The 24,142-nt window shown below is 33.5% G+C and overlaps 1 protein-coding gene and 1 non-coding gene across 2 annotated transcripts; one reads left to right on the forward strand and one right to left on the reverse strand.

Moving 5' to 3' along the window:
* Window positions 1-531: 531 nt before the first annotated feature.
* On the reverse strand, window positions 532-23,067 carry GALNT3 (polypeptide N-acetylgalactosaminyltransferase 3). Its single transcript, XM_063113251.1, has 10 exons — window positions 22,518-23,067; window positions 18,364-18,536; window positions 14,713-14,862; window positions 12,546-12,780; window positions 11,867-11,984; window positions 10,155-10,355; window positions 7,192-7,323; window positions 6,882-6,983; window positions 1,520-1,672; window positions 532-654 (listed from the first exon to the last, which is right to left on the reverse strand). Exons 1-10 carry the CDS (start codon window positions 23,030-23,032, stop codon window positions 532-534), a joined length of 1,902 nt encoding a protein of 633 aa, XP_062969321.1. The 5' UTR covers window positions 23,033-23,067.
* LOC134365201 (U6 spliceosomal RNA) lies at window positions 4,568-4,674 on the forward strand. The gene has a single exon (XR_010021956.1). It is a non-coding gene; the product is annotated as a U6 spliceosomal RNA (small nuclear RNA).
* Window positions 23,068-24,142: the final 1,075 nt, after the last annotated feature.

Genomic DNA, 24,142 nt, shown 5'->3' on the forward strand with positions numbered 1-24,142 from the left:
CAGACAAGTAAATAAAAGACAAAAAGTTTACCTGCATTTTAAAATAATAAATTCTAGATGTATAAAAATTTCCTGGTTTATACAGAAAGGCCAATGTTTGACCTTCATTGATCCATTTCTAAGGAGTTAAAAAAATATAAGTATCAAATATTACTCCCTCCTCTGAAAAAACTAGGGGAAATATCTTAAATTGTGTGTGAATGTAGCTATGCATATCCTCAGGTGTACAAAACACACAAACGTCACTTTACTTGGACGTCACTTTCATCATACTGTAAACATTTTTCCCCTACATCTGAACATTTAAAAATAGTCTTTGGTATCACTAGTTATTGTGCTTTGAAACAGAAACTTATGGGATTTCTGTAGCAGTGCTACATAGACATTTAAAGATATAAATAAGAAAAATGCACTTGGAATAAGTTACAATTAGCTGCTTTTGCATAATTTTCAAAAACTACAGTGTATGCCTAGTCACAGTTTTATGAGAATGAATATCTCATTTTTCAACTCCTTAATTTTAAGGAACACTTAATCGTTTTGGCTGAAAATCCATTTTTGGAGTGAATCTGATGGATCACATGACACTAAGCTTGGATGCTCTCCATTTGCTGAAAGGCACATTTTAAAGAACGGATTATACAGAAGTTGATCCTAGAACAAAAGGAAATACAACAAACATTAAGTTTCAAGACTCACAGTTAACTGATAAATATAAGAACAACTTTATGGTCTCATGGAAGCTAAAGGGAGACTTGCATATCAAATACATTCCATTTTTAAGTTTAAATCTTTCTAAGATCAACTATGTCTGATAAAATCTTGTCAGTTTCTGGTGTAAACACTATCATTTATGCCAGTACTGTTCAATTAACATAAGGTATTACATAAATGTGGAGAGGTATACAGAACAAGGTTTGAATCAAGTTTTCAAACAGGAATTATTCCATTGATATATCCATAAGTGACAAACTTAAAAAAAATCATGCATCATAAAAGTCAGTCTTATGGTATTCTAGTATTGCACAGAACAATTTTCAGTTAAGAATTACTACCATCCAGCAAAACCTAAAAACACGTGTTTAAAAACAGAAGAGATCTGTCATGTATTCTCTCAATTCTAGATTCATAAAAAAGTGCTAAAATGGAATGAAATAATCAATCCCCTTAAATGAAAAAATAAGAAGACTTTTTTTCTCTCTGCCAGGAAAAAAATAAGTAACTGTTACAAGAAGCATTATAAGAAACCCTAAAAAGCAATAAAAATGAGCAACTATTATTAACAATACATAGAAGAGTTGATCTGTGTAAACCATGCTTCGATCAAGCAACTGTACAATTATTTTGTCCCTAAGGATATTGAATTCATTGATATATCTTCATATCACACGGGTAGACATACATAGTAAAGGCAGAGAAAGTCTAATGGATAATTTTAATGTACTATGTTTTATGCAGATAAGCAATTAGAGGTAATCAACAAATTAAATAAAGGAATGAATTAATTGCACTGAGGTACCTTCTGGATCTCCCATATCTGTTCTGTGGTGACAACTGTCTTATGACCTCGGTAGGCACATGCCTTCAGCTGAACAGAACCTTGAGCAGCATGAAGACATAATTCCTTCTGGATGTTGTGCCGAATTTCATGTTGAGCAGAATATTCAAAGTACTACGGAAGGAAGAGTGCTGTTACTGAAAAAAGCACCTTGTATATTCAGCTGCCAAAAAAAAAAAAAAAAAAAAAAAAACAACCCAGCAACTTAATGAATAATGATGAAGTAATTCATCACTAGAAATAATGAATTAGTTTCATTATTCATTATTCAATACTACTAGTGATGAATCACTTCAACAAAATAATACAATAAAAATAGTTATCAGAAACATAAGTTGAGGGTTTTTTTTGTTTTTTTTTTTCGTGACCGGCACTCAGCCAGTGAGTGCACCGGCCATTCCTATATAGGATCCGAACCCGCGGCGGGAGCGTCGCCGCGCTCCCCCAAGTGTGCCACAGGCTTGGCCCTAAGTTGAGTTTTTATGATAGAAGATACTATAGCCTTCCTTCTATCTATCACCAACAAGTGCCTACTTAAGAAAATATTGTCTTCCTCCCCATATCAGAAACTGGAAGTTATCAGGTAGAATGGAGGCTAACACAGGCAATCCACAGAACAGCACCTGGAAAGTTCTAGCAAGCACATTAGCTGCGTCTTCCTCTCTCCCACAAATGTTCTCTCTCTCTTATTCATCCCCATTAAAGGCATATTCATTAAACTACCAACTACAAGGTACTCTCCTTGCCTCAGTCTCCTCACCTGTAAAATGGGTAATTTAATAGCTCCTGCCCCATAGGGTTACGAAGATAAATGGGTTAATATGCATAAATCACTTACAACAACAACTAGCACGTGGTATGCACTTGATACATTTTAGCTATTGTTACTACTATTGATGCTTCTCTTTCCCCACCTGTCCAATTAATTAGTCTCTTAGTTCTACTGAATTTTGATTTTCCTCAGATGTTACCATCCCATCCATTCTTACTTCTGTATTCTCATTTCCCCTACTCAGACCCTCAGAGGGTTCTACTGCAATACCTCCAGCTACCTCCAATTTCTGCTCTTATAATCCAGCAATCAAATCTGCTGCCAGTTATTCTACAGCATTGGTTTAATCTCCTACTGCCCCTGCTTAAGTAAATCACTATTGTTGCTACAATAAAGTTTGTACTCTTTAATTGGTACACAGAATTTCTATCATCCATTACCCCAGTTATACACCATTCTCCTTTCACACAATTCTACCAATGCAGAACTGTGTGTCTATAACTCTAAGATACTGCTTGACTACCTGCACTCTGCCTTGAATACCCTTCTGACCCTTTCATGCCGGGCTCTTTTTTATCCTTCAAGAGCCAGCTCAAATATTACCTTTCTTTTTCAGCTTTCCCTGAATTTGTCCTACTGAGCAAAATTACATCCTTTTCAAGGTTCCTATAGTATATTAGAGATAACCTAATAACACTTTATTTATAGCACTTTATTAAAATTGTCTGTGTAGCTAGCTGGCTTCTCCACAGACCAAAGTCAGGTGATGTATCTAGTAATAACCTCCATTACAAATCAAGTATTTCATAATGTTGACATTCCAAAGATAAAATAAGTTAACATAATTGATTTTCAATAATGAAATTATTAGTAGAACTAACATTTACTGAGTCCCTATTACATGTGAGGTAGGCATTGTGTTCAACCCTTTATGTATATTAGAGTAGGCACTCCACAAACATTAGCTGAATTAAGTTACATATCTTGAACTCGCCTAGTCTTAGTCTCATGCTTAATTTATCTCCTCCCCACCCCCTGCCACACACACACACGCATACACACACAACCTCCCCCCCCCACAAAACATAAATCATTTTATAACTCGTAGTTCTTCAGATGGAAATATTGGAAGAAAATAGGTTTAGATGATGAAAACAGCATTCTAAGTATACTTGTCTAAGAAAAATAAACCTTAAGATCTCAAAGACGGCTAGAAAGCCTGTCCTGTATTTACCGCATTACTTAAAAAATAGAAAATGATTGAAAATAGTTTGGTAACAAAAAAGAGTAATTACCTAGCTGAGAATATTGGAGAGACCTATAACTTAGGAACAGGACAAACACACTGGAAGAGAAAGTGGATGAAGCAAAGCAGTAAGTTTCATAAAGCTATGACTTAAACTGCGTTGCACCAGTATATTGGCTAATTTAGTCACATAACCAAAATACTTATTTTTGCTTGCCATACACAAATACTGTTACGATGGAGTTTTATGCTATAAAAACACCATCATCTAATCGAAACAGTATATCTCAAAATTTTAGCAAAGAACTAAAATTTGCAAAGTATTTTAAGTGCAAGGCTTGATTAAAAATAAATTTAAAGGAAATAAACTAAAATAAAATCAATGACTGTTTTAGGGTGACAAAAGCCAGAGTCAACTTCTTAAAATTTAAAACAGATAATAATATTCTCCTGCCCAAAACCATCCGATGGCTCATATGGAATTCAGAATTAAATCCAAGTTCCTTAGTGTGGCCTGCAAAGCCCTATGTGACCAGGTCTCTGATGGGTGTGTCTGACCACATTTTTCCCCCTCTGCCTGGACTGCTCTGCTCCAGCCACACTGGCTTTCTACTTTCTCCATGTACCTGCCACTGGGTCTCTGCCCTCCTCCAGGATGCTCTTCCCCTAGAACTTGGTTCCTCTCCCAAACCTAAGGTCACCCTTCCAGAAAGGTCTGAACCTTTGAAACCTCTGAAAATAACAATCCCCCCTCCCTCCACCATACACATTATACTCCTACCTGCTTTATTTTTCTTCCTACCCCAAATTCCATATTTATTTTTTCCTTCCCTGTAGAAAAAATGTCAGGGACTTTGTCTTTTTCACTACTGTAACAGTGCAAGTTACATTATAGGCTCTAAATAAATATCTGTTGAATAAATATGTGGATTTTTTCTTCATCCCCAAATTTCTAAAAGCTATATCTATTTGTAATTTAAAAGTCACTTCAGTGCACACTTCGGCAGCACATATACTAAAATTGGAACGATACAGAAAAGATGAGTATGGCCCCTGTGCAAAGATGACATGCAAGTTCCTGAAGCGTTCCGTATTTTTAAAGTAATTTCTGGTAATAGGTATGCCTCCAGTATGAATCTGGTCCCCACATCATGGGCAGGAGGGGGGACAATCAGTTTTGTATCTCATGAAGAAAGGAAGGAAGGAAGGAAGGAAGGAAGGAAGGAAGGAAGGAAGGAAGGAAGGAAGGAAAGAGAGAGAAAGAGAGAGAGAGAGAAAGAAAGAATGAAAGAGAGAAAGAAGGAAAGAAAGAGAGAGAGAAAGAAAGAGAGAAAGAAAGAAAGAGAGAAAGAACGAAAGAGAGAAAGAGAGAAAGAGAAAGAAAAGAAAGAGAGAGAGAAAGAAAGAAATAGAGAAAGAAAGAGAGAAAGAGAAAGAAATAAAGAGAGAAAGAGAGAAAGAGAAAGAAAGAAAGAGAGAGAGAAAGAAAGAGAGAGAAAGAAAGAAAGAGAGAAAGAGAAAGAAAGCGAAAGAGAGAAAGAAAGAAAGAAAGAGAGAGAAAGAAAGAGAGAAAGAGAGAGAGAAAGAAAGAAAGAAAGAAATTTCAGGTGCAGAACTATAAAAACATCTTTATGGCAATGGTAACAGAAAAACAAATAAAACAACATATGCAATATATCTTCAACTCTTAAGGTAAGGTAATGCTAGAGGAATCCTGAGAGAAATTTCTAAGTATTTACATTTAATAAAGTATTTACAAATACTTTAATAAAGTATTTACAAATAAGGAAATATTTTTCTTTGCTTTAAACCTTAATTTTTAGTAGTACAGTCCAGTGTTATCTACAAAAGAATGCAATTATTTATATAACTATTTTTCTTCTAATAGTTATATAGAAAAAGAAAAGTTTTTTAAAAGATGCATGTATGTTTATGTACACACATATGCACACAGAGATATATGTATATGTAGATATAGGTGTCTATATGTGCCTATAAATATCTCCATTCCATTTCAGAATTACACCTTGATCATCCAGCATTAGATCTGGTTCACCAACTCTGGCTTCTGGACATCTGCATTGTCTATGCTCAGTAGGTTGATTGGTTTAGGTGAATAAGGAAATTAAGCTGAAATTAAGCTAAGCCTAGTGAGGAGGATAAAATATGGGAGAGAACGGACCAGGAGATAAACTGATCCTTTCTTCCTAAATCTGACATCATCAAAGTCTCATCTTGTTAAAACAGGACATCATGAATATTTAATATCATGAAAATCTTCCACACACATCTTGGACTCTACACCAAAAGACGTGCAGTTCCCAGAAAGGTACACAGCAGGCTGCTCTCCTTAGCACACCTTTCTTCACACTCTTCTCATTCTGTTCTCATTCTCACTAGCTCCTACTCACTCTTCTAAAAAATGTTTTAAAATGTCATCTTTCCCAGAAAAAATGTATGGGCACCCAGTCTAATTCAAATGCCCTTTTTTATACCCTCAGGTCACTCTGAATGCTTTATCCCAAACCTTATCACACTGGCTGTAACTGGTGGTTTTGAAATATAGATTTCCTGAAAGAGTTAGAATCTAAATTGCTTGACTCCATCAGAGTACCTGGGCATGCAGGGGTCACTCAGTGAATGTGTTGAATGAACAAATAAGAGAAATAGAGTCTAACCCTTCCAGGAGTTAACTTGCAAAAGGTAAGAGAAGGAAGCTAAAAACCAGAAACTTAATAGTTAATATGTTCTCTACCCATAGTAAGCTAAATAGTAACATTTAACATTTGAGTTTTAATTTGGTATCAAGCGTAGATGTCACCAATAAAGGAGAATCAAGTACATACCTTTTCTGGGGGAGTGGGGAGAAGAGGGGTGACATATTGAAATAATATTGGGGCCAACAAAAATAACCTATAATGCTGCTGTTTGGTATCAACACAATGTAATTTGCTATTAAATACAGTTAAATATGGCCTTTATGTATAATCTTGTAAAATCACCATGCCAATAGTCATAGAAACATCAAAGTACTGAAGATCTGCACAGAAGATCCTATTTTTTTTATTTCAAATGACAATATTCTATTATTTTATCATTTCCTTTCTGTTGAATGTCAAGACAAACTTCAAATTGTTTTCAGAGCCAAAATAAAGTACTCTACAACTTTAATATTAATTGCCAAACTTAGTCTAAAAACATTTCACATGCAAATTTACCTAAGCATAAAACTGATTTAAGATTTATGAAAAATATGCAACATCTTACTTGTGCTTGTAAGGGAGAATTTTTAATACAGTGCTCACCTGGTTTCCCCCAAGTCCATGACATGTATACAAAATTAATGGTTTGCCCCCTTGATTATTTTCTCCAACATCAAGACAGAGAGGCTGACCAGCGCTTTTAATCTAAAGGAAAAATTTCAAGTTATAAAAAAGTTTCTTTAATCTATGTAGTTTACATATTTTTAATTAATTTCAGGAAATAACGTTAATAATAATAATGTAAAATCTCAAAAGCAATAAATCAGAAAGTATTTCAGCAATTTTCCCTGAACCACATAAATGTTGGTGGCAAGGAGTACATCAAGTAAAAAAGGAACAGGAAAATACTCACATATCCAGATATAACAGGATTAAGGTCTGGCACATACACTTCTGGATAAATATTATTCAGATACCATGTAAAATTTTTACATTGAAGACGGTGTTTTATTTCAAATCTTTTCGAAAGATCACCAAATGATTTCTGGAAAAAGATGAGAAATGAAAGGAATGCTTAATAAAAAAAAGCACTGAAAAAGTACTTTCAATGCTACTATTTGTATTTATGTCTAGGTATTAAAAAAATTCTGAGCCAAAATGCAAGACACAATTTAACAGCATTCACCACTTATTCAGGCAACAAGTATGGCTGCCTGTTCATTTCTGGCTTCAAAGAGAATCACCACTGCAGTGCTGACATTGTGCTATTTTATTCTTCATTTGTGCCACAAACCTCCCCTACAGGACAAAGATCACTAGTAAAATGCTGTGGGCACAGATATGGTGTGCAAGCATCCAAAATTAGTCCCAACTTTATATCTAAAATTGATTTGTCAAGTGAGGTGTGAGAGAGCAGGTATAGATAAATAGTACAGATAAACAAACATAAGACAATTTATATCTCTTCTCAGTCAAGACCACAAAAAACCACTACCACCAAGAAAAATAAACAAAAACCAAAACGAAATTGGTTGCTACGGTTTCAGGGGAGGGAGGGAGGGATAAACAGGTGGAACACTGAGGATTTTTAGGGCAGCAAAACTATTCTGATACTGCAATGATGAATACATGGCATTATACAGTTGGCAAAACCCATAGAACTGTACAACATAAAGAGTGAACCCTACTGTAAAATTGAGTTAACAATAATGTGTTGATATTGGTCCATAAATATACCACACTAATGTAAGATACTAATAATAAGAGAAATGGGGAGGGGGATACATAAACTCTCTGTACTTTCTCCTCAATTTTTCTGTAAACCTAAACCTACTATAAAAATAAAATCTATTACCAAAAAGAAAAGAAAAAAAACCAAAAAACTTACCACCACCAAAAAAACGACATAGTTGGGAATCATTTTATTCTAACTTAAGGGTATTGCTTACTCTTAACAATATCCTTGACTAGATCTTTAGTAGAAAGAGGCAATTTCTGAGTTAACTGCATTTTATTTTTCTTTATTTTAAGGGACTAAGAACATTTAAAAAAAAAAAAAGCACTATTAAACTGAAAATGTATTTGGTCTACAGGCAAGATTTTAGAGATAAATTGTTGTGGGTCAAATGTCAACCCCAAAGGTTCGTGTGTTGGAAACTTGATCCTTACTGCAACAGCATTAAGAGGGTGGCAAATCAGATTATGGTATTTGAAAGATGGAAACTTTAAGAGGTGATTGGATTGTGAGGACTATGCTTTAATGAATGGATAAACTCATTCATGGAGTAATGAGTTATAATAGGTGTGTACTAGTGGCTTTCCAAAGACAGCACACAAGAGAGCTCTTGCCATTCTCTCCATGTGATTGCTTGAATCACCACAGGACCCTACTGTAGACAGTCCCCACCCAAAAGAAGGCACTCACTAGATGTGCCCCCTGGACCGTGGACTTCCCATCCACTGAAACTGTAAGAAATAAATTTTGTTTTCTTTATAAATTATCCTGTTTCAGGTATTCTGCTATCAGCAACAAAATATGAACTAATACAAAAATTGTATTTGATAACTAAATGTATAAAAAAGTAAAACTGAAGCTTATTGGTTCAAAGAAGGAAAATATTTTCTTATGGCAACTTCCATGTCTTAAACTCAGTTGTTTTAGCAAAAAAGTATGACTTAAGGACTTCTGGGTAGCTGATGTATTTTTACTAGATATATCTATGTGCCTCATGGTAAAAACAAGCTTTTGCTGGCTCATTTCCCCTTTTGGGGCAACAAGTAGAGTATAAGCTTCGTTTAGTGCCCACTTGCCTGCTTAGCCAAGTATTCTTGTGCAGTACAAAATCTGCCCGATTTGTCTTGGCCTTGGGTAAAAAGACAGCAAACTAAAAAAGTAGTGCTCTGAGTTTGCATCCTACTGACATGTTACAGGAAGATATTAGAGACCAAAGAAAAGGTGGACCAGGTCTCTCTTTAACACACAGGCAAAATGTTGATGCCCCTGATTCCTAATAAATACTCCCCCCCCGCCCCCAGCAAATTAGCACTGTTTCCTATGAAGAGTTGGGTACCATCCACCGAGGCACATTCTTAAACTCTCCAGTTAATTTAGCACATTCAATATTAAGACAGTTGGAACTCAGTTCTAATGCATTAGGCATCACAATTCTGCAGAGCAGAATCTATCTATGACAGGTTAATAACAAGAGCACCACATATTTGTTAGAACTTATCACTTCCTTATTTCATAGTTTCTCTGGGAAAGAGGAGGACATGCATTTCATCTCACGACAGGGAAGGAGAGAGAAGAAACATGTTGAGCACTCAAGGTCCGGCCACCTCAAAACCACCCTATGAATGTTATTCCCATTGTACATTCTGAAAGGGGATTTGCCAAGGTAACATCTCCAGTGACTAGTGGAACTAGAATTTGGGAAAAAAAAAAAAAAGCCTTAATACTCCTGGTTTATTTTCATGCCACATTACATTATCTCTATTCCAGTTCAAAAAGCCACTTAGAACCTTTAGTTAGGTGTTAATCACATCTCCTAAAACCAGTAAAAAGCAGTTCTACTTAATCTTATTTTCTTTGAGTAAAATATTGAACCAAGGCAGTTACAAATAATATGTTTCATATTAAAAAGGATAATATCAAGTAGAATGCTTAAATTTTTTAGAAACAATTTACTTAATTTTTCCTTTAAAAAAGAGAAAACTGGCATCTATAAGTTATATATTTTAAGAGCTAAAATAAAAAAACTTAGTTTCAAAGATAATTGTTGAATTTTTTGTACTTGAGGTGACTCAAATAAGCGAGAGGAAATGGGAACTTGGTATAGATTTTTATTGTAGTTTAATTATTTAGTTCTAACTTACTTGTTTAACAATTTTTGCTGCATCTGTGTTTCTCCTGTAAAATATTTCCTTGTATTCATCCATCCAGACTTCTGCAAGGCGAACCTGATTGCGAGCAATCACCTGAGTGCCTTTTGGAAACGTATGAGGGCTTTTGCTGCGAAAAACATGTCCAACAACAGAGCAAGGCATAATCTCCAACTGCCCACCACATTGCCATACCTGATAATTAATGATATTTGTTTAAATTTACAGTATTTTAGGAAAATCAAAGTGTTGCTTTTAAGTTCACTTTTAAGATATTAATAAAACAAAATACAGAGAGTCATTATAATTTCATGAATAGTCTCTTTCCCTTGCCTGTTGGACTTAACTTCTTAAATGTAAAAAGCTTTTTACTAAATGGTATAAACACTAAAGATATCAAAAGCATGTTTTCAGAAAGTAAGCTAAAAAATAGTGATTTCAGATCTTTCATAAATTCCAAAATTTATTCTTATGCAAACAATTATGCAAGTTCTCTAACATGCACAGAAGACCAGAGGCTCTGTGCATTCCACTTATATCTTCTACAACTTACATGATCACTTCACTTAAACCATAGGGCTTCTCTTCTAAGGCATGAACTAGTAGTCTGGGTGTAAGTGGACCCAGATTCTATGTACTCCTGGCATATTCAATTTTGTAACCAAGAAAGCAAGTGCAGATAGCCATTTTTACCTAAGTACAATCTATTAAATTTATGAAGTAGTTGGTCATAAAGAATTCATGCCTATTTAGAGAGAAAGTATCAAAAAACATATTTGCATTAATTCTAAATAAAATGGCAAGTCATGAAGTCAATACATTTTCACTTAAATATCCTAATAATTGGTTTTGTCATAAATAATCACTAAGCAAAAAATATGAAAAGAAGTCATATTTAATAGCATATGCTAGTATTAGAACAAGTGATCACATCCTCTTTTTTTCTTTTTTAAACAAATCAGAAAACTCAGTCGTGTTTTCAATTAAAGAAACTGGGCTTGAGATTCAACATGCATGAGGGGTTGGAAATACTGAAATGAATAAAACAAGACCCCTGCCCCTAAGCAGTTCAAACTTGGCTAAGATCATCACTCCCAGTATGTGATGGAGCCAGAACCCAAACTTAAATCTTCTAACTCCTAGTCCAGTTCATTTCCCACTACATTCCAGCTTAAGAGATGAAAAATGAATGATAAAGTTATTACAGCAAATAAACTCATGAAATCAAATACATAAGGTACATGTGGAGACTATCCAAAGCTTTTGTTTTGTTTTTCACATTTACTCTTAATGTGTATAGGAAAAAATTCAGCTCATTTATTCCAAAGAGTTAAATTCAATGTCCTTTAAAATTATACATACATGTTTTTCCATTCTGACTTCCTTGATAATCAACTCATTTCCTGAAACACTAGATTTAATTATATTTATCTTGGCTGGAATTCAGCAGCTACAAGTGCATTAATTGCTATTACTGCCTGAACACAGTTTAACTGATTCCTCTTGTTACACTGGCAACAATGAATAAATACTTTAAGTGACATCTTAAAAGGAAATATTCTTATTCCAAAATTTCCAGCAATTAAATTTTAGAAAGCACAAAAAGTAAAGACTGCACACATCTGTAATAATCTGTACCAGCCTATTAGAGCACAATATATTTCTCTGTTTAATACATGTGCTATATTTAATCTCCATAAACTTACTCTGAAAGACATTTCTATATTTTCACCTCCCCAGATTTCCATTTCTTCATCATAACTTCCAATATACTCAAAATATTCTTTTGATATGGAAAAAAGGCCTCCTGCAAAAGTGGGTGTTCTGAAAAATAATCCATTGTCAAACTTTGTTATAAAAATTAAATAAGATAAAATAGCATATTTTAAGAACGGAATCAAATTCACAAATTAAAGGGATATCACAAATTCAAAGCTTTTACATGGATTAATAAAAACTAAAAATGCTATCTTTCAAGTTTAGAGAGAAAAAAATACTTTAAATTGTCCTCTCCCAGCAGAGCAAAATTATTAAGTGTCTTTTACTAACCATGTTTAAGGGTTTTTTTTGGTGGCTGCCCCGGAATGGGGATCCAAACCCTTGACCTCTAAGCAAACAATCAACCAGCCATCTCCAGCTTTAAGATTCTTAAGTAATGATTTATGAGGAAGACATAACAGCTCATTTAATTCTATTTCCTACTCAGTAACATTATGTGTAAGTACATAAATAAATGACTTTTCTCTGTACATAAAATGTGTGTGTTCTTTATTTTGTTAGTATGAATTACCTCACAGACAATTGCTGGAAAGGCAAAGAGTGCATACATCTTCACAATGTATGGTATATGTTGATAATATAAGACTTTGAGAGCAATCATCTTACTTAATTGGGTAGGTTTCATCTTTCCTTCTTTGTTTCTCATGATCGGGAAGTGATTCCCAGCCAAATGAAAGGCTCCAGTCAAAATTTCCACGGTTATGGTTACTTCCATAAGGAGAAGGTTTATTGAATTCAAAAGTGTTCAAATCTATGGATGCAATATCTGGACTCACGACGGCAGTGTGGTTCTCAGCTATTCGGGCCAACAAAGGTTCCAACCAACCATAGAAACACTCACCTGGAGAAAATGGAATTTTAATTAATTAAGTGAAAACACTAAAGAGTTTTTCCTTTAGTCGATTGGGTGAAGGTTTATCAAGAAATGAGAATAACAAAGTCATCTGTGTTTTGAACATTTATAAAGAGGAGATTTTTTTTTCCAGCTGAGGTATAATAGACAAATAAAAATTTCATATATTTATAGTGTATAACATGTTTTGATATATGTATACATTGTGAAATGATTACCACAATCAAGCTAATTAACATATTCATCATCTCATATGGTTGTCTTTGTGTGTGGGGGGGGTGAGAACATTTAAGATCTACTCTTAGCAATTTTCAAGTATACATTATGTCATCATTAACTATAGTCACCATGCTGTTACAATAGATCTTCAGGAGGGGAGATTTCTTAAAGGTTTCTTATGACAGAATGAGGGTAGGATGAAAAAGGTAAAGCAAAATATAACATTAGTTAGGAAAATTTCCCTACAGATGATGGTCTCTTTTTCTCCTAGAAAAGAAGCAAAATGATAGTGGTGTATTTAAGGTCCAGATGATATGTTTCCCTTTACAATGAGCTCTGAATCAAAGATAAGTTTTTGCTCATTCACATCATCTAGCCCGAAAAGTGTTCTAATTTATTTAAACTTATCTCCCTCTGAAGTAAGGTACAGTAATTGAAATCTTCATTTCTCTAACAAAATTTTAGGAGAAAATAAGTCAAGAAGTCAGAATATTCTGAATTTACCAGTCAGAGAAAAGGACCATTCAAAGCTGCCCAACACTAATGGAAAGTGAAACCCGGAGTCCTGTGAAAGGTCGGGGCCCTGGTCACAGGCCAGGCTGTCTCACACAACACACAGTGAGTCCAGACAATTCTTGTGCAGTAATATTCTGGGCTCCCCACTGAGTGAAATTTGGCGGTCATGGTTCAGCAGGACCACCAGACACATTCACCTGAAGGAGAAAAATGCCCAGTCTGACCTTATTGTGATTTTGGAACAGGAGAAAGAACACTAGAGAATGGCATTTTCCTTTGCTAAACACATCTCTAAAATTATCTTTAGACTGCTCTCTGTTTTTTTTAAATGCCTAGTATTAAAAGAGTACTGGATGTGAGGGCTCTAAACTATTCAAGCAAATCCAAAAACCTTTCTGTAATAATTAGCACATGCTCAAAACCAGTTGTTGGGTTAAACATAACCTAAGGGCTGGCCAATTCAAAACTAAATACTCATACCAAGAATAAAACCCACTAAACTTATAGCTCAAGGAACTAAGTGACATTTTAGTAGTACCTAGCATGCACATAATACATTGACTCTAAAAATACTTTCTAAATACTTTAAAAACATTGACACTGAAAAAAATTAAAATACAGATAAAAAACCCAACAGCAGCCAAACCAAACAAAAATAGACAATGTTTACCAGAAGTTGGAAGGGGGCATCCCTTACCTGGCATAAGAAGGCATCCATGAACTTCAGGAAAAAAAAAGAAATAAAATATAAAAATGAAAAGTAGCAGTATAGGATGAAGTTTCATGATATAGTTGATTATACTTAAGTAAACTTTCAGTCATTTTAAAGTGCAGGAATCAAAAATAACAAGAAGAAAAATTTTTTTTCTAGACAGAATGAACATGAAAAAAAATGAAAAAAAAAAGAAAGAAAGAAAAATCCAGGCAAGGATAACTCGCTGGGAAAACTGATCACTGGAGGACACTAAAGTTGAGGACACAAACCCAAAGGATATAAGAACTCTGTATAAGTAATAGGAAGTTCCTGTGCAGAGCCTTTATCTACTCGGGTCATCACTGCTATAATCACCGGTAGAAAATACTGTTAAAGAAAATGCAATTAGGCATTTAAAGAAAAGTCTTCCTTACCTTTTAGAGGAAGAGAAAGGGAAAATGTTACAACTATGTCTACACATATATACTTACAGTGAGCATCTAAAAATGTGAGTGTTTCAGCTGTTGCTACTGCTGCTCCTAGCAACCGAGCAGTGATCAGACCTTTTCTTTCTCTTTGTCTGACTATTTTTACTATAGAAAATTGTTTTATATATTCTTCTAGTTTATCATGTAAGTAATCTGTAAAGAAAAAAAAAGCAGGATTAACTCTTTTAAAATTTATTTTCATATATAACATATAAAAGCTAATGAAACCACAGGGCAATGATTCCTCCAAATTCATAATCTTAACAGTGCATGTGCTCTTCTAGTAAAATGAATTTATTATCTTTATCTCTTCACTGGCATAAAAAGGCTATGTATGCAAATCATACCTACTGTAACACAAACATTATAACACATATTTATCCTGTATACTTCATATTAATAAATATAGTGTGTTTGGGAGAAAGTGAGAGACTTCAAATGGAGTGGACCCAAGGAGTTAAGAAGACTCACTGAGAGGTAAAGAAGATTGACTATGAGTGTGAAATAAATGGAATATGGCCATACAGATATTCAACAGTTTTTAAAATTGGTATTTACATATGGATATCTTAAAGAAAAATGACAAGTATCAAAAGGATTCTCTGATACTTAGGCAGTGATCAAAATAATTTAAAACCAAAATGTTGAAAAGAGGCAAGTAGGAAAGTCCAGGGCTTACAGCAATTTGGGAATATTTCCACAAAGAGTCAGCAGAAAATTTTCAAAAGCTCTGGAGTCTCCTGACAAAATTTTTTCCAGCAAAAATATAAAAGTAAAAAGGAGTATGTAAATCAGGAATGAAGTTAAAAACAGGCAAAATTTTAGTAAAGGGTATGTAATTTAAGATATTTAATATTCCAATTTGGATGAGATACATAATAAGCAAAAGCTGAGACAGTAGGTGAAAGAAAAAAAATCCATTAATCAAGTCAAACAAGTGTTGCTCAGATTTTTAAACAACTTCTTAAGCCTGTTTTTTTAACATTAAATTCTTGATTCCTTGTTGAGTATATAATACAGGTCTTTAAGTGGCCTTCTTGGCCACTTAAGTTGGCACAGTCTCAGAAAGATTTGGGAATAACAGAAAGTAAATAAATGTCCTGGGGTAGATGTTTGCTTCTGCCAGATTTCAGAAGCAAATGCAGATAATTTTGACTTTACCTGTGATGTTATATGTTTTTTCAACTCTCCAGTAGTGAAGATAAAAGAGTTATTTAAAGCTTAAACATTCATGAGGGAGGTGAGAATCCAGGAACAACAAATTTTTCCTTATGGAAAAATAAATCTATCTTAAACACTGTTGTCTCAGAGTAATAGATCAGCTTTTAAAAACACCTTCTAAGCACCTCAGAAATAATTCTCTGAAAGACAAGCAGGATTGCAATTTGTTTTAAAAATATAATCATAAATATTTTTTGCTTTAAGAGACTTGTAAAATTTCAAAGGTCTTAATGGGGATTGACTTTTAAAAATGGAATTAGTACAGATTTCTTCAATAAACCCTCTCATTGTTTGAACTTGTTAAGAAATGTTTTATTTACCCACAACATCTGAACCTCCCGTAAATTCTTATCTGCCCTCTAAATTTGGTTCCAATCCACACCACTTGTTTGGGAGGTTAAGAGCACAAAGCTATATGAAATCAGACATCTTGGGTTCAATTTGTGGCACCATTACTTTTAGCTGTGTGACGTTGAGCAAACTATTTTAACTTTTCTGTGTTTGGTTTCTTTATCTATAAGACAGGGATAATAGGACTTACCATCATAGGAGACTGCTTAGAGGATAAAATGAGAGATTAATGTACAAACAGAGCATTTAATACAGGACTCACCATGTGGTCTATACTATGAAAATGTTAATTATCTTTTATTTTGCTATCATTGGTATTTAACTACCTCATTGTTACATGATTATCCACATATTTATGTGGCTTTCCCCTAAGCAAATTGGAATCAGGGACTAGTTTCTACTTCATAAGCCCCTTCACAGCAATAAGAGACACACAGTAGGTACTCATTGAATAGCTCTGTGACTGATTCAATAAGACAAATTACACTAGCGTGCAACGATAACTTTGTTAAGAAAACTGTTTCAAATCTACTGTTGATTGCTATAAAGAATTATAAAAATACTTAGATCCTTTGACCAAGCATTCCTACTTCTCCTAACTTATCTAAAGGTATAATTTAAAAGAAGGAAAATGACATAATTACAAGCATATTTACTGCATTATAACATATAGTAACACTATGGGGTAAAAAAAAAAAAAAAAGATGAATGGTTAAGTAAAATGCTTCTAGTTCATCATTGTCATTAAAAATATTTTTGAAGGTAAAACAAACAGGCTAATAACAATGTTAGGTGAAAATGTCAGATTTTAAAATGGGATTTCTGACATGAGTATAATTAGATAAACATTATGATTATTATTTAGACAGCGACTAAGAAAGAAAATACTACAATGGTTGAAACTGGAAAATTATGAATGGATTGCTTTTCACTATGATTCCCTTTAATTCTATAATTTCTTTTGTGCAATTAGATAAAGACGGTTTACTAGAAGGCTTACTAGAAGTAGACTTACCATGCCTCATCATCCTACTACTTTGAAAATCAAACAAATTAAAAATCATCTGAGAGGAAACTTTCAAGAAACCAAAAGAGTAAGATATCTAAGATAAAATCTATATTCAATTGCTTTTGTTTTTTAAGGTAACACATATGACAGATGTGCAGAACTTAATCAGGTATCACTTAAAACTCCATGGACTGTGGTCCAACTAGACAAATAATATGAAAAAATTCAGAATAGATCAAGCAATAAATAAATCAGTTGATTACAATTGACCAAAGTAATCTGTGAAAGGGGATTATAGATTCAAATCAGAGATCTGAAGTGTGTAACTTGAATCCAGGGGATGTAAATTATAAAACTTCCCCATTTGGAGGATAGGTTTCACATCTAGGTCAAAAATCTCTGGTTATTAATAATCTTACTCCACCTACATTTATTTTAACTTGAGAACATAACCTCAACTCACTCAGCATATTTAATTTTGAAACCATGGGGATGTTTAGAATTGTAGGTAGAAATGATGAAATAAACCAGGTTAATAATTTCATGTTTTACCCACTCACCATTTCAGGAATCTGGATACATTTTGTAATTGATGGGATATTACCTAACAGGCAGTATTTTTTTTTCTTGTGTACAGAATATAATAGAGTATCTTACAATAAATGGTGATTTGGATTTGATGCAATATGGCATTATATCCCTTTTACCAATAAAGAAACTGAGGCGGAGAAGTTAAGTAACTTGCCCAAGTTACATGGCTGGTTAGGACTAGAGCTGGGATTCAAATCAAGGCAACCTAACTTAGGGTTGAAGTCTGCACTCTTAACAACTATGCCTTACAACACATTTAAATAATATAGTAATAAATAATGGTGTTTCATACATTTCTGCACCCCAAAATATTTGAATATAGACACCTTTGGATTCTATTTTCATGCATCATACATACCATCCAAACTATTATGTTCAAGCTCTAAGATAGCATACAGAGAAGACAATATGAACAAATAGATTTTGGATGCCATCACATGGATTTACTTGCGAAACAATCTAATTTGCATGTGCTTTCTTACCATCTACACTAGCATCATCCACCAAAATGATTTCCTTCAGCAGTATTGCAGGCGAAGAATAGAGGACACTGTGGACAGTTCTAAGGAGCGTGGACCACGCTTCATTATGAAAAACTATTATGACACTGGTGGTAGGCAGGGGAGGGCAGCGCTTAAATTTTTGTTCAATACATCTAGAAGAAGTCAAAGAAGTAGAAGAACAATTATGAATTTTATTACTTTATTTCACAGTGATACTATTGCTAAAATTATCATTATTTATCCTTATCACTGAAAAATGGTAGTAAGTAGTTTCTTTCTATGTGAAATAATCTTAATGATACATAAATGGAAACACAGCAAAACAAATTATTTACAAGCAGATCACCCACCTAGAGATCATGTCCACTGAGAGCGATTACAACATGCCAATGACTATAACATGTTATTGTAAGCTTTCTCAACAATATTTTTAATACAAAAATAATTTTTAATACAAATAATATTTTAAATAGTGAAAATAACCCATGAGACATGTAAAAATGAAAATCCTTATCAGTGCTCAATCAAAAAGAAGCTTTTCTCCTTTCCTGCAGCAATCATTTCTCTTAGTTGCAACAAAAAATTGTGTAACTTTATTAAATGAATATTCTTTTTTATATAGATTATCTTAAATAAGATACTTTTGTAAGTACATACATTTTCTAAGTATTTCCCAAGTATATTTAATCAATTTTCTTAATCTATATATGGAAACAAAAAGGGAAAAAATAGCTGACCATAAACTTACGTTCTTAAAATGTCCATCATTCAGCAAGTACTTATTAAATACTACCATTTGTCATCAGTTATATTAAAGATTTTGCTTTAATAATCTGATCTACTGCTTAATTAAGGCCTAGCATTTTAAAATTTCCTTTAAAAAAAATTTAAAAATTTAAAATAAAGACCAAGATCCATGTTAAAAGTCATGTGCTTCTGTCACCATCTGAAAGGTTCACCGGTACAGGGAGAGAGACTATAAGTACTCTTGACTGATTACTACCCATTAGCTAAAAACATTGACAGTAAATTGATCCTGAATTCGTTTTTATTACAACGTCTTCCTTGATGACAATAATCTTCATATTAAGCCACTGGGGTGTGGGTCACTTTGAATAGTCTCCAGTCTTTGAGAGTGCAGATGTAGAGATAATCACAGCTCCTAGCCTGCTGAGTTGAGATGAGGATCAAATAAAATAATACATAGGAGAGGACTTCAAAACACTGGGACATAAAATAAAACCATGGGTGGTCTATGGAAATGAAAAACAAATAAAACAACTGTATCTTTAAGGTCACTTAAAAACCACAAATGGCCGAACATTTTGGACAACAAACTAGGAAATTCTCCCACACAGGCAAAAGGCACTATAAATACAGTGTATGAACAATTAAACAGTATAGACCCAAAGATAAGGAAGTAAATCAATCACTCATGGAGATAAGTGCCCAATACACTTCAGTTGCTCTGCCAAGGCCAATGGGGAAACCATAGCCCACAGTGTGACACTGGGGGCCTGGAAAAGCCACCTAAAAAAGATCTACAAATTCTTCATTAATTACTTTCATAGCCATACCTCAATAGGAATGTCTTTGAGATCCTTTTCTAAGAGCAGGTCTTTAGAATGGAATATTTGTAGTGAGAAAAAAGGAATTAGATTGGGAGTAAAATATCAGGAGGTGTCAGGACTGAGAAGGAAAAGGAGAGGGTGGTTCTGAGTGAAAGTGATTTTTGCTCTCTAGTGCTTTTATGATTTCAAAATGAAATACAAATGCCTTGTCATAAGCAAATAAGCATACTCTTCCTCACTGGTAGATGAAAGCAAGTTATTCTAAACAGAATTTTGTATAAACCACTAATTAAAAATAAAGCTCAAACAGATTATTCATATATACAACTGAACCATAATTACACAGACATGACTAAATATAAGCTTGCATTTTTAACAAATAAAGGTTTATAAGCCAACATAAACTATAAATAAAAATTATGAAAAACTCTGTAATATAGTATTTTCTTTTCTTTTTTAAAGAGAAGAAACATGATTTATTGTCTCACAAGCATTTTGGGGAAGAAGTGGAATTTAGGGATTTTATTTTTTCCTACCTTTATTTGCCATGTGATTAATTAATACATTATTAATCAAGAATTTAAAAAAGGTTTTGATTGAAACATCAAATTGTACCCCATAAACATGTACAATGAAAAAAATAAATTTTAAAAAAGGTTTTAAGATTTAAAGTATAAAATTGTACAAAACTTCACACTAATAATATGTTGTCACTTCAATCTCGCAAAGCTTTCCCCTCTTTTAAGCTAGAATTTACTTGCTTAACTGATAACTAAGTAAAAGTGTCACGTTATATCATTAACGCAAGTGATAAAATTTCACTGTATGATTCCATAAACTCCATTCATTTTGAACTAACAAACATGGTAAATTTATGCTTTAAAAAATCACTTAAAATAGTGCAATTAAAATAACTTGCCAAAGTAGCTGTGATTTCTAGTTAAACTATTTGAAAAATCTTGCATATGGAAACATGCTTAAATTATCAGTCACATGACCATCTGGCTTTAAGAGTAACCATGCAAAATACTAGCAATTCTTCAGAAAAGTTGTTTCCTTTTGATAGGGTTACATTCAAAGTATGATACAATTAAATCTTCATCACCTTTACAAAACGCTGTCCAAAGTAAGAAATAATTAAATCTTCACTCTAACCAATAAATGTTCTTAATGTGCTTAGTTATTTTCACCAATTTAACAACTAACATCTAAAATTATTGCAGTTTCTTAATATTATATTGGAAAAAAAGCCCATCTGGAGCCAACACTGATTGTCATGTCAAAGAATGAAAATCATGCTTATGGACATTTGATGTGGATTACTTTTCAGTCAAGACTGATCCCAAAATCAGTAAAGTTCAATACTACAGTCAAATCTATTAATATAAAAAAGGAACTATACTGTGCCCTGCTATAACAGCTAGAATATTTTATGGACATTTGTTTGTTTCTTCATACATGCATTTAAAAACAATGAGCAACTTAACCTTGAGTAATACAGAGTAGAAAAGAGTGACAGAAATCCAACCTACACTAGTACAACATTACGGGACTCATATAGTTGGAACAGGTATTCATAATAATAAACCTAGAAAAACCTGAGTAACACAATAGACCAAAGCCTACAAAAGTTCTTTTCTTTAGGTTCACTAACAAATGTAATTCTGTTATAACCAGAAAGCAAAATGTGTAAGCACTGTTTGTTTACGAGTTTGCCTATATTGTGCTTTCAAAAATCTACCAATGGCTTGAAGGCACTGGAATTCATTTTAGCCATATCAGTTCAAATATAGCATTTGAACATATAGCAAAATGGTTATTAAGTAAGGATAAAGAGAAAGCACAGCAGAACCTGAGGGTAAATATTAATCAAAACACTATATACTTGAGACAAACATGTAGACAAAGTGACTCAATAAAAAGGAATGCTGGCCTCCCAGTAGCTAAAAGGAGACAACTCTATAGGTATAAGAATTTAATTGACAAAACTCTAGAGAAAAAATCATAGTTGAAATAGTAATTGTAATAATATTCTCCTTTAAGAGGAAGCTTACAAAATACAGGACATTCTGAAATATAATTATGCACTGAAAGTAGCCACAAAGTCTGTGACTTAGTTAATAAACTCATACAATATTATTATCCTATAGCTCCAAAATCTTGGCACATTTTTTAACATGTCTATTCTGTAGCAATACACAGAGAAATGAAAACTCCACCTCCTACATTTCGCATAAAAACTGTCAAATATTTCCTCCCAAGTACATGAGAAAACTACAGCCGTTAAGAATAAAAGATTTTCTTGTGGACAAGAGGTCAGATCTAGAATTCAGTTTTCTAATTTCCAAGCTAATAAATTTTCACATCTGCTCTTCCTCACCAAGCGTAGATATGCATATCAAACCTCGATAATAAGCGAAAAATAAATAATACACATCAAATAAACACTATTTGTCGATTTTCTGCCACAGAGTGGCTAAAGAACGAGCAACTTCCTTAGTTAATGCCTCTACCCTACAACCCTGGTGATAAACAGTAAACAATGAATATTCTTCAACATACTCAGGAGGTCGAGTGTCTGGTCCAAGATCTCGGTGTAAAGAAATTCTGTCACTTGCAAAAGCATTAAAACAGTGTTTTGTTTCCCCACGTTCTTTTTCCTTTTGTTCTTCAATACTTAAGTTGATTGTCTTGAATGCTTTACCAGAGGCACCAGGTGCGTTAGAATCCTGAGGTGGGCGGTCAAGAACGGGTTTCAATTCTGCTGCTGTATAATATCCTTGCAAACAGGGTCTCTTACCAGCATCAATGTTTTGCCTGACAGGTGCTCCTATTTGCATTTTTGGCATTGCGTCTTTAATATTATTTACAGCTTCTAGCATTAAATCAAACATCTTGTTTTTGTTTTTCATGTTTCTTTCCATCCTTGATTCCTCTTTGGAATAGTGAACACTTACTTCTCTTTGCATTAAAATCAAAACTATTATAAAGACAAAAATTACTGCACCAAGCTTCCAGAACTTTTTATGGTAATATCTTTTAATAAGCAATTTTACTAGTCGCTTTAGGTGAGCCATTCTGACATTAAAAACTCGTCACTTGACAAATAACAGTTATGATTTCCTCTGTTACTTATATTTTTTATCATAGATTTGCTGGCAAGAAAGTTTCCTTAAATGGTAGTACCTATAAACAGAAATGATAGATGGTATTAGTAGCTATTCATTTCTACAAGCATGGTTCAGTTCATTCATTCAACCAACAACTGAGCATAAGCTACAATTACTTCTATAATTAATAAGAATACAAAGATATTTTACCTTCAAGAAAATTATACTCCTGGAAGAAAACAACTACTATTCATTGGGCTGCAAAATATTAGGGATTGCTCCTCAGTAAAAAATACATTTTTTGTTAACTCTAGCTAATATCTACTATAAAATATGCATAAAATTATTTTTATACATATATTTTAAGTTAAAAGAGAATATCTTAACTTGATAACCAAGGAGCCAAAGAACTTCATTAAATACATTGTTAAAAAGGGGGATCCATAAGAAAGAGAGGATATACTGATAGGTACTACCAGCCATCTATCTAAAATAGTGTACATCATTTTATGCAGTTTTCCCTCAATCTGTGAACCAGAACTTCAACTAAACAAATTAAGACAATAAAGCAGATTCACCAATAAGTAAACAAGCATGCTTCCAGATCTGTTCACCTGATAGTGCTTCTGAATCCTGACTGAATCCATAAAGATAAGAAAACAGAAAGCATTTAATTTGTTGTTACATAACAGCTATTTTCAATAATTCACGTAAATACAAAATCTAATACCAAAAAGAAAATGTGCTAGCTTTATTTCAATTCTCTTTAGGGGGTTTACAGAGGTCACTGAGTTTAAAAAGCAGAATTTGGTTTGATGAAATACTGCTTGCAGTTGACCCTAAGAACAAAGCAACAAGTTTACTAAATCCTGATGTGGGCCAACAGGAGCAAAAAAAAAAAAAAAAAGGAAAAGAAAAATAGGACGTTTCAGTACACTATTACATCCCATGTACCAGTATAGCCAGTCAAGTAATCTGCAGGAGCCTAAAGCCTGAGATGTATTCTCTGGCCTTTCGCAGGAAATTTTAAGCTGAGTAAACAAAATAGTCAGAACTTAGTTCTATATGTTCTTTCTA

This window comes from Cynocephalus volans, chromosome 1 (assembly GCF_027409185.1).
Source record: "Cynocephalus volans isolate mCynVol1 chromosome 1, mCynVol1.pri, whole genome shotgun sequence".
NCBI lineage: Eukaryota > Metazoa > Chordata > Mammalia > Dermoptera > Cynocephalidae > Cynocephalus > Cynocephalus volans.

What these genes read in the sequence shown, in the direction of transcription:
- GALNT3 (XM_063113251.1), bottom strand. Translation starts at nt 23,032, where the DNA reads ATGGCTCACCTAAAGCGACTAGTAAAATTGCTTATTAAAAGATATTAC. An exon ending in ATCCTGTTATATCTGGATAT is followed by an intron (nt 6,984 to 7,191) that starts GTGAGTATTTTC and finishes TTTTTCCTTTAG; the next exon opens with ATTAAAAGCGCTGGTCAGCC. An exon ending in AGATATGGGAGATCCAGAAG is followed by an intron (nt 655 to 1,519) that starts GTACCTCAGTGC and finishes CTTTTGTTCTAG; the next exon opens with GATCAACTTCTGTATAATCC.